Source organism: Erpetoichthys calabaricus, chromosome 8 (assembly GCF_900747795.2).
Source record: "Erpetoichthys calabaricus chromosome 8, fErpCal1.3, whole genome shotgun sequence".
Lineage (NCBI taxonomy): Eukaryota > Metazoa > Chordata > Cladistia > Polypteriformes > Polypteridae > Erpetoichthys > Erpetoichthys calabaricus.
Window position 1 is genome coordinate 88,273,275 of NC_041401.2, and position 20,262 is coordinate 88,293,536.

At 39.3% G+C, this 20,262-nt stretch overlaps 1 protein-coding gene across 2 annotated transcripts in view; it reads right to left on the minus strand.

The window, feature by feature from the left end:
- Window positions 1-11,003, minus strand: part of brip1 (BRCA1 interacting helicase 1) — a 212,975-nt gene extending 201,972 nt beyond the window's left edge. Inside the window, exons 1-5 of one of the 2 annotated variants that reach the window (XM_028807058.2) lie at window positions 10,857-11,003; window positions 10,049-10,163; window positions 9,655-9,766; window positions 6,627-6,788; window positions 4,426-4,568 (exon numbers count right to left, since the gene is read on the minus strand). In XM_028807058.2, the coding sequence (XP_028662891.2) occupies window positions 4,426-4,568; window positions 6,627-6,788; window positions 9,655-9,766; window positions 10,049-10,163; window positions 10,857-10,864 (540 nt within the window). In that variant the 5' untranslated portion in view covers window positions 10,865-11,003. Of the gene's footprint in view, window positions 1-4,425; window positions 4,569-6,626; window positions 6,789-9,654; window positions 9,767-10,048; window positions 10,164-10,778 lie in introns of both variants that reach the window. The other variant, XM_028807059.2, reaches the window with a different exon arrangement.
- Between the last annotated feature and the right edge of the window lie 9,259 nt (window positions 11,004-20,262).

Here is a 20,262-nt window from a genome sequence, read left to right on the forward strand (position 1 = left end):
CTTTGCACAATATAAACTTCTGAAGCAGCCTCCCCTCGTGATGGCACTGCTTTTAAGTGAGTTTTTTTTTTTAGCACTCACGATTTTGACATGGTAGCACTGAGTTAGATTAATGACCGAGTGAGGAGAATGTTACGCCCTTATAATGGAGGAATATTTAGAACAAAAACAAATAAGCAAAATAAACCAAAGAACTGTGAAATATGACAATACACTAAATACATAACAAAATTAAATATGTGAATTTGCAGGTTCTCCCCGTGTCTGCAGGGGTTTCCTCCCATGGTCCAAAGACATGTAAGTTAGGTGCTTTGGCAGTATAAATTGTGTGTGTGTATGTTTGTACTGCGATGGACTGGTGCCCTATGCTGGCTAGGATAGGCTCTGTCAGATCCCTGCAACCCAGTTCAGGACTAAGTGGGTTTGAAAATGACTGACTAACATAAAGGAATAAGGAACAAAAGGCATATTCCGTGACTCATTTAATTATTTATACATGCAATTCATGTTGTTATTATATATTTAGTGACTCCTTTGACAACACTTTTATTTATTCCATGCATCCATCCAATTTCTAAACACACTTTATCCTGAGCAGTGGCAGAGTCTCAGGGAAGCTGGACCCTTTTTTTTCTTTTCTTTTGTTTGTCTCAATTGAGTATCACATAAATCTCATTCATCAGAATACAATGTGCCAACTTTGCCAGTCAGTATGACCCAAGTAACCATGCTGGCACAAGAAAAACTGAAATTTTAAAAAGGTATCCATCTTGTCACAAAGTTATTAAAATTAGGGTGGTCCAGTGCCATTTAACACTATAATCCCTGAAGCCTACAAAAAAACTCATAATCCCTGCCCACCTTAAATCCCTTTGCACCTCTCCATCAGCGTCTTTTGTTTTGTAAATGTGTCAATCAGCACAAGCAACAAGCAGCCTGCTGTCCTATTCCCCGCCTTGACGGAGCTCAACACTGGTAAAAAGTTCTCCCTGCTCAAGCCAAGGCTCCTTATCTGCACGTGAGGTTCCTGGAGTTATATAGGGTAAATAATACAGTATATCGTTATTTGGAATACATGAATTTCATGTGTGTTCCGTGTCTACAAAGTTCTGGGTAAGTATAGGATGAAAGGAAATGCGAGGCAAGAAATGCTGAGCACATACCTAAAGCAGAAAACTTTTTCCATGTTATACTAATAATGACATTAAGTGTATAATGTGTGAAGACTTCAGTCCTAATATTAAATAAACACGTGCGCTTTTACTCAAGAATATAACCAAAGGAAGAAAAAAAAAAAAAGCATTTGATTTACATGTTGCTGGCAACAAGTTAAAAACCGAAGCTCAAATGCTAATTGACAGGGACTTTATACATCTTCTTAAATGGTTTAGTGGTAAGAACTGCTGCCTTATAACCCAAAGGTCCAGAGTTTGAGACCGGGTGCTCCACGTTTTGAGTAGTGAGCTCCTATTATAATCATCATCATCATCATCATCACCATAATATAATAAAAACATACAGACTCAAATCAAACGTAACACCCAGTGTAAATTTTGGCTACTTGCAAAAGCTAGAGCTTGTTTTTTATTATTCAGTTTTATTCTCTCAGTGACATTCACGTAGTACAACGAACTTGCCTCTCCTTCTCTGAATTGATGGCGCTTATCTCAATTCTTTTCACAACAGCTGCGATGACCACAGTGGGTGCTGTGGCAGATACCTGCTAAGAATTATTTGCTGTACTGGCAATCAAAGATTTGAAGTCGCGTGAGCGCTATCAGTCTGGGAAAAGGCAGGACATTAACAACAGAGAGTGCTTTCGCTGGCTAAGATTGATAACTTCAGTACAACCCATTCTACTACCAGTGACTTTAAAACATGGCACTGTCAAAGTCAGTACATGAAATTTCTGCTGTGCTTCAACTGCTCCAGTCAACTGTGAGCGCTATCATTATGTGGAAGTAGCTAAGAGGAGCAACAACAGCTTAGCCACAAAGTGGTAGAGCAGAGTGGGGCTACAAAGGGCAGATTGGCATAGCTTTTAAAAATCACCCATTTTCTTTTGTATCACTCAATACAGAGTTCCAAACTGCCTCTGAAAGAAACATCAGCACAAGAACTGTGTGTAGGAAGATTCATGAAATGGTTTTCCAGATTCATGAAATGGGACCATGCAGCTTCACACAAGCCTAAGATCAATTTGCACAATGTCAAGAATCAGCTGGAATAGTGTAAAGCATGTCACCATTGGAGCCACAGAAACATGTTCTCTATAGTAATGACTCATGCATCACTATCTGGCTGTCCATTACACAAATCTGGGTTTGGTAGATACCAAGAGAATGCTACCTTCCGAACTGCATAGTGCCCACTTTATGTTTAGTGGAGGAGGGATAATGGTATACAGCTATAGCTTTTCAGGGTTTGGGCTATGCCCCTTGGATCCAGTGAAGGGTATGGTTACTGCTATCGCATACAAATACATTTTGTCCAATTGAGCACTTTGTGTCAACAGTCTGGCGAAGGCCTTTTTCTGTTCTAATGTGACTGTGCCCTGGTGTTCAAAGACAGGACCATAAACACATAGTGTAACAGGATTGGTATGGAGGAATTTGAGTGACCTGAACAGAGCTTTGACTTCAACCTTAATGAACACCTCTGAGATGAACTGGAACACCGATTGCAAGTCTTCTATTCTGTTCCAACATCAGTGCCAGACCTCACAAATGCTGTTTTGGCTGAATAGGCACAAATGCCAACAGACACACTCCAAAATCTTGTGGAAATACAGTGGAACCTCGGTTCACGAACGTCTCGGTACACGTAAAACTCAGTTTACGACCAAAAAGTTTGCCAAACTTTTGCCTCGGTTCACGACCACACACTCGGTATACGAACAACCCAGGTTCCCTTTCGGTTTGTACATGTTCAGTCTCTCCCAGTGCATTTCCTGTGCAGCAAGCAAGAGAGAGAGCGAGAGAGTGCGACACACACACCGACACACACACACACACACACACACACACACACACACACACACACACACACACACACACACACAGAGGCAGCACGAGAGACAGAGGCACACACACAGGCAGCGCGAGACAGAGAGAGCCGCGCGCGCACACACACACACACACACACACACACACACACACACACACACACACAGGCGCTCCAGGCTCGCAAGAGAGAGACTCACGCACACACACACAGGCGCGGGAGAGAGAGGCGCGCACACACACACAGGGAGAGATACACACACAGGCGCTCCAGGCTCGCAAAAGAGAGACGCACGCACACATACACAGGCGCAAGAGAGAGCGAGAAAGAGCGCGAGCAAAGGATGCATAAGGTAGAGAAGGCTTGTTTTTGTTTTCAGTTCTGTTTGCAACAATGCAGGCTACGAACTGATCACTGTAATGTTACTTTTCTTGGTGGTTTATTAAATTACGGATTTTTCAAATGTTCATTTTTTTCCCCTGTGCTTAAAACTCATTAAAAAAAGTGTTTTTAGTGAGCGGTTCCTAGCACTATAGCGCGAACTATTGCAGTGTTAGTTTTCTCTGTTGTTCAAGGTTTTCTCAGTGTTATTCAATGTTTTTACATTTAGTTTACCATTACGCTGTGCATTCTATAGTGTACTTAACTATATATGTGCTTAAAAACTAAAAAATATATATATTTACATACAGTTTGTACGGTCTGGAATGGATTAATTGTATTTACATACAATCCTATGGGTGAAATTGCTTCGGTTCACGACCAACTCGGTTTACGACCAGAGTTTTGGAACAAGTTATGGTCGTGAACCGAGGTTCCACTGTACTCCCTAAAAAGAGTAGAGGCTGTTGTAGCAGCAAAGGGGAGGTGAGGATTCAACTCCATATTAATGTCCATGGTTTTGGAATGGGATGTCTAACAAGTTTGTGATGGACTAAGGCCACCACTAATATGACTGATTTCAGGATTAATTGTTTAAACATTATTACAGCATCATGGAGTCAATTTGTTTAATTCATTAGGATCACTTTTTTACAATACTGTATAGCCTTTAGGTCTAAAATTAAGGAAGAAGGGAAAAACAGATTTTTGTTTAAAAATGTGGAAGAGTGTTTCTTGATTAACGTGTAAGTGTTGGGCTGCAAGGCAGTAGCAAGTTTTGGCATAAAGAGTACAAAGTATGTCAAGCATTTAAACCCTTTGGCTGCAGCCCCATTTCAGTAATGGGTGTAGAATGGTTTATTAAGACAGCTATTGAGATAGCCTGGAGTGAATGAGTGCTTGGGGATTTTTTTTTTATTCTACTTCAGTTGCCAAATAGCACCAGCTCAGATGTGATGGTCAGGTGTCCACAAACATTTGACCATATAGTGTAGATATGAAATCCTTATTCACTTTTTTTGTCATGGATCACTATGTTACCTTTCCATCTCCAACTGATGTGCGAAGACGCTTTCCACCCAACTGGAACACATCATCCTCGTCTGAGTTGTGAGAATTCTGCAGCTTTTGTGAAAGCCTAGAAGCTAATGTATTTCGTGCAGGGCAAGCAGAAGGCAAAGTGTCTGGAACAAACAAAGATAATCAATGTTAAATATACTACAGATGATGAAAATACAGATTTTGTATTAAATTATTGATTACAATCTTTCTCTGTCTTATAAGATGGCCAGTTCCATACTCTGACTAGTGCTTTCATTTGGAACAATGCTACCACAATTTTACACAGTCAGCAATATACACCAGTAACATGGCTTAATCTTTGTATCACAGCTTTAACACAAAAAAAGTAATGCATGTTTTCTGTTTACATGGGTGGGCCACCTAACTTAAACTGTAAGCAACACATCTAAAGTTATATGCAGAATTCTCCATCTAGTTCAAAACTAGATTAAAACAATCATTTTGTTTTGCAAAGAAGAGTAATGTTTATTTGACAAAAATGATACACCTTATCTTTACTGCATGCTTAGTTCTTATCATTCATACAAACTATATTTGTTTCTAGAATTTTATATTACTGTAGTTTCATGGTATAATGCTTTATAGTTGATGAAGTTTTTCCATGATAGTTGATATGTCACTTTTCCATAGTTAAACAAATTTCTGCATGAATCTTTTATATATTATTGATTCTTAAACACACACAATTATATACAGTAACAATACACAGGATACAAAAAATATGTGAAATTAACCATGTTGATTGTAGGGCCATACATAGCATAAAACATTCTGAAACTAACAGAAAAATTTAAATTTTCCATCTACTGGTTTGATTCCAGAGATTATGGATTATTTTTTCATAGAAAATCATTAAGATAGTATATTCTTCATTGAATTTAAAATCTATTTCACATAAAGCCATATATGGTTTAAGGACACAATTATTCTCAAACTGCTCATGGGATGTATTTTACATTAGAGTTTGTCTCTGTTATAAATAGTGATGAGCTAACTCCATGGTGTTCATTATATCTCAAGTTTGGAGAAATCACGGAAGTGTTGTGAATATTGCCAACTCAGCGAAAGAAATTGAAGTGGGGAAGAACTACCTAAACTCGATTTGACTACATTAAAATGGTGCAATCACCATTAAAGTGTCAATGGGGGCTAGGGAAATCTCTGTCAACTATACTGGACCAATTATTGTGGCCAAAAAGGTGACCTGAGCTGTGCGGCAGCTGTGTCAACCACTGCACCACCGTAAAATCAAAGAACAGTCAAACACGCGCAATCATGTATTTCATCAAAACAAAGCATAAATGCTGAAATCATAGTTAAAAGTCAGAAAAAAACATATAGGTGTTTTAAAGGTAGAAAGTGATGCGTCATGATTGAAGCTGCTAGCTCGTTCTGTTTTTATGAAGTCACACTGAAGGCTGCTGCTTTGCATCATTATGTAAGCCAGAATGATTACAATTTTTAAGGTACAGAATATTATTTGGAATATTTTGGAAAAAACATTGTAGAAAAACTTGGTTCAACACCAAACAAGGCATATTTTGGCATTGATATTCTCCACAAGAAAGGCATTAAAACAGCTGACACTACATTAAAAAAAAATATCAGAAACAACCATTGAAAGCAGTACATATATAATTTAGGATCATTCTGGCAGTGTTTTCAATCATACCACAGTTCTTTGTTTAGATTACGAAAATATCTCCCATAAAGAAAGTACAAGGGACATTTAAAAATGTTAACACATATGCAAACAATGATACAGATATGATTCTAGAAACCAGTATATAGATCAATAGTAATTAGACATAAACACAACATATTGGGAAGACATGAGAACTAGCTTTATGAATTTAATAATATTAATGTAGCCCCTTATAGAAAGCATAAGAAGTATCAAAAGTATAATGCCAATATAAAACACCCTTGTCTTTGACGCTTCTCAGTTGTGTTCACATCAGAAAACCTCAATATCCACAGAATGTAGGCATCTTCTGTAGTATATTATGTAAAGGACAACTTTCTAAACTAAGAAATATAACACTTACTATATGACAATGTATTTCAGTTTCTGGTTTCTGAAAGCCTCTCAATCAAGTTGCTGCTATAAAGCAATCTACCTCAGATATTATTTTGAAAGTTAATTAGGTTATATGTACCCTTAATGGTGAGAGGATGTTCATTTCTTGGTGTTGTACCATTCTTGTTTGCAGCTTCATGGATTTCCGGGTAAATGTTCTGATCTACTCTATGACAGGAGCATGAGCAAGAAAAACTCTTTCCCTTCTTACATTTTTGAGAATTGTCTTCACTTGGTTTACCTAAATAAAATGATCACAGATAGCACAAGGGATTAATGAACATTTGAAAAACTGAAAGAATTACATAATTTGACCGAGGAGATTTAGCTTACAAGTACATTTCTTTTTAATATTATACATATAAAACAAAATTACTTGAAATATGTGGGAATAAAATTAAATCAAGCAGATATAGGGAAAACTAGTTTATAAGCATTCCAGCTTCAGTTTAAATCCTAGTCTACTTTATATATAAAAAAAATATATAGCTATGAAAACAGAAGCAAAAGCACAAAACACTGCTACACTTAAACAAATCAACTCTTGCTTTCAGAAACTGTGGAAAACAGAGGTACAATACAGTAGACTGTTGAAACACAGAAGTAAACACTGAAATGATTAAATGGGTTTGAGTACCCAGACTTTGTTATTAAATCAGTTAAACACAGATTGGCAATTTTCAGATGGGCAACAAAAACATCAAATGTTTCCTCATGTGATCATAACAGTTAAGCCTCTTTAGCCAGTATGTAAATTAATAGCAGGGAATATTAGATTTAAACACACTGTATTTACTAAAAAACATCCCATTAAGGTTCGGTGATTAAATTAATTAACTCTTGGCATTGTACACCTCATTTTAAAAATGAGCACTGATTATTTAATCCATCCATCCATTATCCAACCCGCTTAATATTAATAATATTAATACATTTATATAGCGCCTTTGTCATGCCCAAGGCGCTTCACAGAGCCTTAGAAAAAAACAGCAGGGTATATATAACATTGGATACAAATGTTTTCCTCCTGAATAGAACAATGAAACAGATAACAAAGCATTAAATAGAATAAAGGAGAATAAAGCAGAGTAAAATACTAAATTTAATACTAATAGAATAACTTAACAAATAACCTAATTTGTGATATAACAGACACACAAATTATCCTGAGCACCTGGACACAGAGGTAAACTGAACGAAAGGGCAGAATGTGAAGTTAAAAGCCTTCCTAAATAGATGAGTTTGAAGTTGTTTTTTAAAAGAATTCATGGAGTCAGCTGATCTAATTAATTTCAGGATGTCATTCCAAAGACTGTGTGCTATGGAGCTGAAGGCCCTGTCACGCATAGAGTGCAGGATAGTGTGAGGCACAACAACATTACCAGAATCAGAGGACCTTAGTAGGCGAACAGGAGCATAGCGATGGAGAAGGTCACTGATGTAGTCCAGTGCAAGGCCATTTAAAACTTTGTAGGTTATTAATAGAATTTTATATTCAATCCTGTAAGACACAGGGAGCCAGTGAAGGTGAAGCAGGATGGGTGTGATGTGCTCACTGCTGCTGGTCCGTGTAAGGACTCTTGCAGCAGAGTTTTGAATCAACTGGAGCTGTGATAGAAGATTAGAAGGGGCACCTGCCAGCAGTGAGTTACAATAATCGATGCGGGATGTGATAAAAGCATGGACAAGTTTCTCAGCATTAGAAAAGGAGAGGAAGGAGCGAACACGGGATATGTTACGGAGGTGAAAGTAAGAACGTTTCTTAATGTGGTTTATGTGGGCGGAATAAGAAATGGAGGAATCAAAAATGACAACAAGATTCCTTGCATCAGAAGAAGGTCTGATAAGATCATCGTCAACAGTGACTGAAAAGGAGCTCATTTTCTTAAGTTGTGCTTTAGTGCCAATTTGCAGGAGTTCAGTTTTGTTGCAATTTAATTTTAAAGAGTTCTGCTCCATCCAGGTTTTAATTTCACTGAGACAAGTTGTGAGCTGAGAAAACTCTGATGAAGTTGCACTTTTGACATTGAAATAGAGTTGAGTGTCATCTGCATAAAAATGATAACCCAGTCCATAGCTACAAATAGTAAGGCCAAGGGGAAGCATATAAATACAGAAGAGAAGAGGGCCGAGGACAGAGCCCTGAGGAACTCCTTGTATGACTGGCGCCGAGCTGGATCTGCTGTTGCCAAGACTAACAAACTCTTGCCTATCAGTCAGATAGGACCTGAACCACTGGAGGGCAGTGCCAGAGATACCCAGCATGTTTTCCATTCTGGACAGTAGAATGTCATGTCTGACAGTGTCAAATGCAACAGCAAATACAAGGATCTGCCTGTGTTTTCTTTATTAACTACAAAACAGAAATTCTCCTGCATTTCCATAATACTGATAAAATCTGCTAGCCTATCTGCACTGAGCTCTGCCCAAGAGATGCAATAATGCAGTTACGTCGTAGCTGAAAAAGGAAGGCTTTTTACAGTATATTGTGTCTCATATTTAATACACTGGCTATTTGTAATTCACACCTCAATGAATATATTCAAGGAATGTTAAAATATATTGCATTAATAAAAGTATGCCAAGTTTAATCATCTACTACATAAATACTTTTTGCAAGGGTCTCAAATGCATGGATAACTTATTAAAAAGTAAAGGTTCTCAACATGCTCCATATGTAATGGATCAATTCCACACAGATAACTTTGCTAATATTTCTTAAAAAGTTTTTGGGCATTTTAATGGCTAACTGTTGGATTAGTTAAATAAATATTATTATAAATATATTTTTGTTTTTGAGAATAGAGAGTTAATGAATATTAGTATTGTATAAGACTGATTAATTACATAGAAAAGCATTTGAAATAATGACCTAGAATAGAACTGTTCATTTAGGATATAAATTAACCACAGTCCCACTGTGCTGTTATGAATACTGAAGTAAACTGACTTATAATTCTGAAATGCTCCCTTTCTAATGTGTCGCAATTAATTAGGCTGAACAACTATACTTTCAACAAGGTGAGCTCAGCTCAATTACACTAACACAACAAATGAGAAATCCCATGCTTAGTCACACAAATTATGAATGCCACATACAATCTTACCATACTGGGCCTGCTGCCAGGCCAAAGCTGAACAGAGGAGGGCAAGACTTTTCCCACTACCAGTTGGACTCTCTAAGAGACAGTGCTGACGGCAGTTCAACCCTCTCACAATCTGTGCAAATGAGAAATTAGTACAATAACCATTACAATTAGCTGAATATAACTAGACATTTTAACATAAGCAAATACCACAGATAAAAACATATTAAAGTCAAGTTAGAGCATTATGTATAAAATATAAATTGCACTTAAAAGAAGACTGCCACAATACAATGTATTTACCATTCAAAGGAAATGCAAGCCTCAAAGAGCATACAGAAACTATTCTACAGTGTAGATCACAATTAACTATAATAAAAGACTAAAAAAAAAAGCAAAAATGATAACTACTTACGGAATTCATCATTGCAAGCTGGGATGGGTACGCCTTGCAGGGGAAGACAATCTTAATTCCACCAATTGTATACTCCGAAGCAACTGAACTGGCCATGGCACACTTTCCTGACAACCTGGAATTCAGTGGCATACTGTCAAATGTTTTAATTATCCTAACCTGCGTACAATTTTGCTATAAAGTTATCTATCTATCTAAAGTACACAGACTGAAAACTGAAACGTTAGCATTCATAAATATGCGCAAACCACATGAAGAAAAATCACTTAACTTCCAAAGTTGCAGCAAAATATTTCAGAAATAGCAATATCGCCGTAAGTATGACAACTAAATATTCAACATTAACAGCTTTCACTTAATTGGCCACACATCAGTAGAGAAAAATATAAGTTTAGGAAAGGAAAGGAGAATACCCTTTAGCAGGTCAATATAATAAGCTGTGCCTCGGACAAGGTGAACATCAAGTCACAAAACAAAATGTTAGAAGGGTGGCCCAGCTGTTTACATTACTGCTTCACATTTAAACGAGACTGACTCCGTTAATGGCCCGGTCACTCTCTGTTATGAATTTGATTGGTGACTCCTAGCAGTTAGAGTGCCTTGAACTGGATTAACCTCCTGATGAGGATTGGTTCCTGGCTTGTCCCCTATGTTACTTAGATAAGATTCGACATCAATTGACCCTACAATCACATTAAAGATATAAGACAATGGATGGCAGTAAGTTTACCTTCTCCTCGTGACAATCACGGCAATAACCTAGTCAAAAATATTTACAGTATTGGGCTAGAAAAGCCTATGCTTTTACCGTTCCATTTCAAAAACTTTCTTTCTTTCTTTCTTTCTTTATTCACTTATATTTTTTCTTTTTTTTTTTTTTGTCCCTCAACTCAGCACGTCCAGGAACACGTCTATTTTGATTTTTCACAGCAGCAACTTCTCTCTACTACCTTGGCGCCTTCCGGTGCATGCAATACAACCAATCATGGCGGTAGAACATGGTCACGTGCAAAACAGTGCGTCATTATGAGTGGAAATAAACCAATTATACAGAGGGAATGAAGCAGTTACGTCATGACCTTCTCAACACTAGGTAAAGGGATTTGTAGTTTATAGCATGACTTGCGTGTTTATTCACACACAATCCCTCCTGAATTCCTCCCAAAATATCGGTGCAGCGTTTGGATGATAATGTTTTTTTTCTTATAAACAGAATGGCGATCATTTTTATTGTAGGACCTTTTGTATCACACTTGTTAGATAATGATTCTCAGACATGTGTAACATTAATATACTCAAAACGTTCCCGAAAACCCGGTTGTGTACAAGCAGATACCATTTGCTGGAATATCTGTGTACTACAGACAAAAGACAGAATTTAAATGCAAATTTGAAAATGGTTGCCTCAATAATGAAGTGGTACGGAAGTAATATAAAGAAGTTAACTGTGTGACGATCGCTGGCTACGGCTCTTCTCACTGCAAGACGAAGTCTGTTTAAGAAGCACGTAGCGATTAATGACTGGGTCGATAATATATAGAATACGAAATGTGTAGCTACTTTAGTTACGATAGGGGTTGAGCAAAGCCAAGCAAAATGACACCTTTTATTGGCTAAAAAGATTACAATATGCAAGCTTTCGAGGCAACTCAGGCCCCTTCTTCAGGCAAGATGTAACTAGTAAATTAAACATCGATTTTATGGTGAATTTTACAACGTTCTACTTTAATGACAAAATAAACTACGGGATTAAAGTGGAAATTCCGAGATTAAAATCGAAATTTCGTCTTTAATCTCATTTTTCTTGATTTCTCACTACATTCATAATGGCTACCACGGCACAACACCCAAGTACTATAGACTTTAATCTTGAAATAGGCCTTTTTTCTTCAGTGTTTATATATTTTTTCTCTGTGACCCTAAACTTTTTGCAGAAACCTTTCCTTCATTTGTAAAACTTACAGGTGGAATAATATTTATATTGTTACTGATATTTCAAGATGAAGGTTGAGTGGCTCGAAACAACTTATAAATACTTATTATTTTATACTAGAATTTACAGTAATGTCAAGTCAAGTTGGGGAGCATGCACTGGTACAATGCGTTGCCGCACCCACCACACAACGAATCAACTCAGGATCACGGTTGGCAACCCCCCAGGCAGACACGCGGTCCAGTCCCACCCTCCGGAAATGATCCTCTATCTGCCGCAGCCAGGTGTTACGTGGGTGACCCCTTGGCTTGGTCCAGCCACTTGGGTCCCCAACAATGAGGATCTAACAAGCCGGATCACCCTCGGGGAAACGTGCCATATGGCCATGGTGCCGTAACTGACACTCCCTCGCAATGCAGGTAATGTGCCTCATTCAGGACTCCATGAGCAACTGCTCATTCGACACAAAGTCAGACTAATGGTACCCAAGGATTTTCCTGAGAGACACAGTACGAAAGGAGTCCAGTCTTCTTCTCAGGTCACTGGATAGCGTCCATGTCTCGCAATCATATAACGAGACAGGAAGCACCAAGACTCGTCCTTTTGCATAGATATCGGAAGCGCCACACACCCCTTTCCAGCGACCTCATGACCCCCCATGCTCTCCCAATCCATCTACTGACTTCATAGGAAGAGTCAACCAGAGACATGAATGTCACTGCCAAGGTAAGTAAAACTCTCGACAAGATCGACACTCTCTCCACAAACAGACACACTGCTGATGGCTGTGCCCAAGAGGTCATTAAAGGCATGGATCTTGGTTTTAATCCAAGACACTCGCAAGCACAGACACTCAGACTCCTTGTTCATTCTCTCAAGTGCCCCGATCAGAGCCTCCATTGACTCCGCGAAGATCACAGCATCATCAGCAAAGTCAAGATCCGTGAATCTTTCTTCACTAACAGATGCCCCACAGCTGCTGGACTCCACGACCTTGCCCAACACCCAGTCCATGCAAGCATTGAACAGAGTAGGAGCAAGGCCACACCCCTGACAAACCCAAGAATCAACTGGGAAAAATGCAGAGTTTCTGCCTCCACTCTGCACTGCACTCAAAGTACCAGTGTACAGGCTGGCCATGATATCCAGCAACCTCGAGGGGATCCCGCGAACCCTTAGGATGTCCCACAGAGCAGCTCGATCGACTGAGCCAAATGCTTTATGAAAATCGACAAAGGCTGCAAAGAAACTCTGCCGATATTCGTGTTTGCGCTCCATGAGAACCCTCAGTGCTAGGATGCAGTCGATGGTAGACTTCTTAAGCATAAAGCCAGATTGTTCCGATCTCTGGTAGGTGAGCAAGTGATCACGGATCCTATTGAGGATGACCCTGGCAAGGACCTTACCCGGCACCAAGAGCAGTGTTATCCCCCTGTAGTTACTGCAATCCAGGCGATCACCCTTCCCTTTCTAAATAAGGATGACAAGTCCCGTTTTCCAGTCAGTTGGGATGATGCCAGTCTCCCAAATGGAAGCAAAGATTGCTTGCAATGCCAGGAGGACAGCCTTACCACCTGCCTGGAGAAGTTTAACCTGGATACCACAGATCCCTGCAGCCTTTCCTCACCTTTGCTGCTTCACCACCTGTGCAATCTCAGTAAGATTGGGTGGTTTACAGCTAATTGGAGGATCAGCCTCCAGGACCGTGGACCCAGAGATATCCAACGTCCTAGCCGGAGGATTTTTACAGTAAAATCATTTTTAAAAAGTGTGTCTCTAATATGATACTGCAGGTACAGTATATATGGTCATTTAGCCATAAATCCCCAAGTTGTCTTTTTTACTGCATTTCATGATGCAACATGCATTATATTTACAACAATGCAATATAAAGATTTGATTATAAAATTAAATATTGAAATGTGAATTTAGGATATATTTAGAGTGAAAATTAAAACATATGCATTTTCTACCAATACAATCTGTTTATGGTAGCTGAATGTTGCAGTGGCTCACTTGCGAATAATTTTCTAACCAATATTCAATAAAACAATGCCTTGTTTTTTTATCTGTATGTTATGTTGACTAGTCTTGATCAGTGAATTTGCTGCGTTCCCATTCTCCCTTGTTCGTTGATTTATTTAGTGATAATTCAGCCGGTTTAGGAGAACTTTTTCTTCAGAGCCCGTAATGCTTTGCAAAGCCAGTTCAACATCCCCCAGAGTTGTAACAGCTAACATTGGATTGTACTGCCCCCCTACATATAATACTGATCATTTGCATTACAGACTAGTGGTAGTGGTAGAACTGATAAGTAAATAATGCAGGTTCTCAAAGTGTTACTTTTATGAAATGCTAGGGGGTTCCGCCCCCTGCTCACTTCACTCGCCAACCCCCTACACGCTAATCATTTACCGGATCTGCCGCTTGCGACGAATCATGCTGTGCTTTTGCATAAACATGAATATGTAACTCTGTTTTTGATATCTCTGTCTTTCGAAACTATTATCACTGACAATTCGTCACATGTTGGTTTATTATATATGCAAGGGTGATCTATCGGATTCATATAGAAATCCAAGAAAACTTCTTTGTCCATGTTTTTCAGATTAATTTTGTGTAAAGTGCGATACTTTTGGACGTATAGATTTGTATCCATTATTGCCTGTAGAATCTCTAATATGTCCGATCGTTTAAATCTTTTGATTCCATGTTTCATCACTTCTCCATGATCTTGAATATAAACCTGACCGAATTGTGGTTTCTTTGAAATTAAACTTGTAGCAGCTCTGTCATATTACCTATGTCCATATATTCAATATCTTTTTCACTGTTCTGTTATTTCACAGAGTAATAATTTCCGTTTGTTAGCGCTAATGCGAACTTTACTATGTTTTTTGAGACTTTCGAATTTTAGTACTTTCATAATCTCTAACCTGCTCTGCATGTGTATCACACCAATGTTTTTTGAACCTCTTTACAACGTTCTACTTTGTCTTTTACTCTTTGTCTTTTCTTCTTTGTTTGTCTTTTATTTCCACTCCCGCTTGGACCTGTTAGGTTTTCAATTCATCTCTTGGCACAAAGTCTCGTCTTGCACAACGTGAAATTATCTCTCTGAAAATGTCTCATCTGGTCTCTCTGAAAAAGTCTCGTTTCAAGAGAAGGAGGCACGTGAAAATAAAAAAAAAAACAAACATTGAAGGTGCCTGACCAAACCAGGGGGGTATTTTTCGTACGTCGCTTAAATCATCCGAGATCAGGTGCCTGATCTTGGATAAGTTAATGCCGGTGACACTCATCCGGGATAGGTCGGTTTTTCAAACGCAGCGGTGTATTAGATTAGTCGAGCTGGATCTAATTATCCAAGATGAATGCGCGCACCCGCGCTAATTGAAAAGCCCATATATATTGAGTCTAGAAAACATGATCAGCAAGTCTTTGATAGGCTGTAACAAAATGATGAAAGAACGGGCGCATTTTTTTTTCACACACGCGGTGCAAGACCTTTTATTCGAAGGACATGAAGAATTTCAAGATTTAATATGCACAAGGGGTAACACTGCAAAAACAGCCCAGACCAGAAAAGACGGCTGGCAAAAAGTGGCCGACAAATTAAACGCTAAGTAGTGTGCATTGTACTTACTGAATGCAGCTTTTCATTTCCTATGTGTCAGATTAATTATTATTTAATATGTCGTAATTCCAGATCAAACGTGAGCACAAGGAGAACATGGGAACAGGTTAAAGTGAAGTGCAAGAATATACTTCAAACTGGTAAATATTGATATATAACTATTTAAAGAATTGTTGACATAAATAATCATATATAATATAAAAAACATTAATTTTAAAGCTAATAAGAAGGCAGACAAGCAAAAAACAGCTGGAGGTCCACGCGGTCCAGATCTAACCCCTGCAGAAGAGCTGGCTCTCCAGCAAAATGCCCATCAACCTGTTTCTGAGGGCATTCCAGGGGGAAGCTCCTCCTCAGAACCAGTGGCAGGATGCAGTGGTCACTTCATTTCAGGTAAAGGATGGTCATTGCATATATTTACCCTCAATGTGTACCATAGGTATGTTCCATATAGCCCTCTTTTTTGTTGGGTCAGTTGCAGGGAATGTCATATCCCTAGAACCTGTGTGTGACCAACGAGATATTAACAAAGGTCAAATATTTGATGAAGACACTGTGTCTGATTATTCATCAGGAGGAGAGGTACATTTTCCAAATAATGTTTTGATCAAACTCCACTCTGATCAGTCCCATGTGCCCCAATCACATTTGGAAATCCTGGGTAATGAGAATGTTAGGCTGACTGTGAGATTCTTCATGGAACTGTGGGTGTTTTAGCCTGTGTATTACCTACCTGCAATGGCATGAAATGCCTTTTATTGTCTGCACACGCAGGTGTCCAGGAAACACAATGAAAACCCGAAGGAAATATTTCAGAGACAAACAGACTTTACGAATTGCCTGGCAAACTGCACTTTTAGTTAGATTTTCCGCATCGCCTACAGTATATAAAAAAGTGCCGCTTGTAAAAAACCTCAAAGCATTGCATACTGTCTGTGTGGTTGTGAGAGCCCGGCTTCGCCGAGTTTGACTTCGAATATAAGGTGCTAATAAATCTTTGAGGTACAATATTCCCCCTCGGCTAAAGCGGTATCTTTCGAAAAGAATTTCCTCCGGGAGCAATAAAGGATCTTGCCGATCGCGCAAACCCCTCTCTATATGAAATTCTCGTCTTATAATTTGCGCACCAATATCAATTGGTCGCTCATTCATGAATGGCGAAGCCACCGATTACGTGTGTAAACTAATCCTTGTTTACATCAAACAAACCTGCTCCCAGCAGGTTTGAGGATTTGGATGTGCTGCTATGACAACACTTCCAGCAAGAGTTTCGAAAAACCGACAGATCCAGGATCAGGCCAAATCGTCAACAATTACATCCAGCTAAACGAGTAATCCACTTACGAAAAATACCCCCCAGGAGACTATATGAAATAATAATAACAAAAGATTTATTACTATTTATAAGATGTTTCTATCTTTTTGATAGAAAAAAGTGCAAAGCAACAGCACAGACGGTTTGGAGAGCCTTCAACATAGAAGGAGGCAGTGATTTCAATCATGATGCACCACTTTGAATTTTCTGCCTTTAAAAGATCTATATATATATATATATTTTTTTGACTTTTGACTACGAATTCAGTATTTCCGCTTTGTTTTCATGAAATATGTGATTGCATTGCCTTCTTTCTTCTTTGATCTCATGCGAGGCACGGTGGTTGGCACTACTGCTGCACAGCTCAGATCACCTTTTTGGCCACAATAATCTGTCCAGTATAGTTGGAAGACATTTCCCTAGCCCCCAGGGGTACTTTAAAGATGGCTGCACCGTTATAATTCTGTCAAATCTAGTTCAGTTAGTCCTTCCCCATTGAGTTCAGTGCATTTCACCTAGATGAAGCCTCAGAACATTGGTCAGATTGGACACCACACATGAATTTCAAGCATTTTGTTACTGATGAAATGATAAGTGAAACTGTAGTACAAGCAATCTTCTACAGTGTACAGAAACAGGGAAAATCAGTAGAGACAACTGTCAAAGAAATTGAACAAGTTCTTAGTATGCACCTGTATACGGGATTAGTACAGATGCATTGTGTTTGAGGCTGTGGGAGATGGAGACAAAGCATGTTACGATTTGTGATGTGATGTTGTGAGATCGATTTCTGAAACTGCCGACACTGATTCACTTTTGGGACAACCTCAATATGTCTGGTGATGTGAAGAAAGACAAAATATGGAAGCTCAGGCCATGGTTACAAAAACTAAGAAAAAGATTTTTTTCTATAACTCCTGAAGAATTTAATGTGGTAGATGAAATCATAGTGTCATTTAAGAGCAAATCTCATCTATGTGTCTACAAGTCGGCAAAACTTCACAAATGGGGTTTCAAGATGTGGGCACGTGCTGGAGAAAGTGGCCTTCTTTATGATTTTCAGGTTTGCCAAGGTGCAGAAAACTCAAATAAAGATAAATCTGATGTTGGAGGTTACTGGACATGTTGTCCTAAAAATTACATCAACACTTCCAGCATGAAAAAATCATAATGTTTTTGCAGACATCTGTTTTACATAAGTTCCTCTGGTAGAACACCTGAAAGAAAGAGGAATCTACTTCTTAGGTGCAATCTGAATGTACAGTGTAAAAGACTGCAGTATGCTGGATGAGAAAGTTTTTTTTCAAAATAAAGGTAAGAGTATCAGTGGATTTTAGAGTTAACCAGGAAAATATTATCATTTTAAGATGGTGTGACAACAAAGCTATGAACCTGCTCTCTTCTTTTGTTGGTATTGAACTAATGGGAAAAGTAAAACGGTGAGATCGAAAATCCAAAACATACATAATTGTTCCCATACCAGCCATTGTTGAAAAGTACAATAAATTCATGGGAGGGGCTCACCTCCTTGATATGCTGTCTGCACTTTACAAGTTCAGTTTTGATTCCCAGAGATGGTACATGTACATTTAGTGGCACATTGTCACAGTGGCAGTCATCAATGCATGGAATCTCTACAGAAGAGACCAGAAATAACTGGAACCTTCAAAGAAACCCATGGCTCTGCAAAGATTTCAGGCTTTCATTGGTACTTCTCTCACAAGTGAAGGAAAGGCCAAGAACAATTGTGGCAGACCACTATCCTCTCCAGAACCAGAAGCAACACCACCCCGCAAAAGGCCAACTTGTAGTGTCAAATCAAAATCAAATCAAATCAAATCAAAATCTTTATTGTCATTTGAGCAATGAGACATTGTACAACAAAATTTTAGGTGCAAATTTCCAGTGCAAAAAAAATAAAATGAAAACACAATTACTCAAGTTAAAACTAAAATAAAAAGGGAATAAAATAAGTACCAAAATACTCCATAACAGCAGAACAATGTTTTCCACTCATACTGTACATACATTATATTGCACTTGTCCCTTAGCCAATGTTGACTTAGAGCTGTATTGTAAACATGAAGGTGCACTTGGTCACATTGACCACTTAGCAGCATTCAGCATGGTGATGGCTGAAGGATAGAAACTGTTTCTCAGTCTGTTTGTCTTAGTCTTTATGGATCTGAAGCGTCTGCCTGAAGGCAGGCGTTCAAACAATGCATGTCCTAGGTGTGATGGGTCCTGAAGAGTTTTCTTGACGTACCTGAGACAACAGGAACTATGTAGTTCTTCTAGTGAGGGGAGAGGACAGCCGACTATCCGCTGGGTGACCTTAATGACCCGGTGGAGTTCTTCTGTGCTACTGTGCAGCTGGAGAACCACGCACAGAGACAGTAGACCAGGATGCTCTCTACTGTGCAGCGGTAAAAGGACACCAGCAGTTTCTTAGGAATGTTGTTCTTCCTGAGCACCCTCAGGAAGTAGAGTCTCTTTTGGGCCACCTTCACTATCTCAGCAGTGTGTGTTCCCCAGGTCATGTCCTCCGTAATGGTGACTCCCAAGAAGTGGAAGTCTGAGACCCTCTCCACACATTCCCCGTTGATGATGAGTGGCTAGATGTTGTCTGCCTTCTTCCTGAAGTCAACAATGAGCTCCTTGGTCTTGGCTATATTTAGGAGCAAGTTGTTATTCCTACACCACTTTTCCAGCCGCTCCACCTCATCCCTGTAGGTGGACTCATCCCCCCCCAGAGATGAGCCCTACTACCATGGTATCGTCAGCGAACTTAGCAATGGTGTTACTGTAGTGGGCAGGAATGCAATCATGGGTGTAGAGGGTATAGAGCAGGGGGTTTAACACACAGTCCTGTGAAGCCAATGCTGAGGCTGATGGGTGTGGAGAAGTAGGGGCCCACTCTAACCCTCTGAGTGCGATCACTCAGGAAGTCCTTGATCCAAAGGCAAGTGGAGTGTGGAAGTCCTATGTCTGACAGTTTGGTCACTAGTCTGGGGGGTAAGATGGTTTTAAAGGCAGAGCTGAAGTCTATGAAGAGCAGCCGTGCGTAGCTCCCCTGCTGCTCCAGATGGGACAGAATAGCATGGAGAACAGTGGCGACAGCGTCCTCCGTAGACCTGTTTGCTCTGTAGGCAAACTGGTGCGGATCAAGCATGGGAGGAATGAATGACATGATGTGGTTCCTGATGAGCTTCTCGAAGCACTTCATAACCACAGGGGTCAGTGCAACTAGCCTGTAGTCATTAAGACTGGTGATGGTCTGTTTCTTGGCCAGAGGCACTATGACAGAGGATTTCAGGCAGGATGGCACA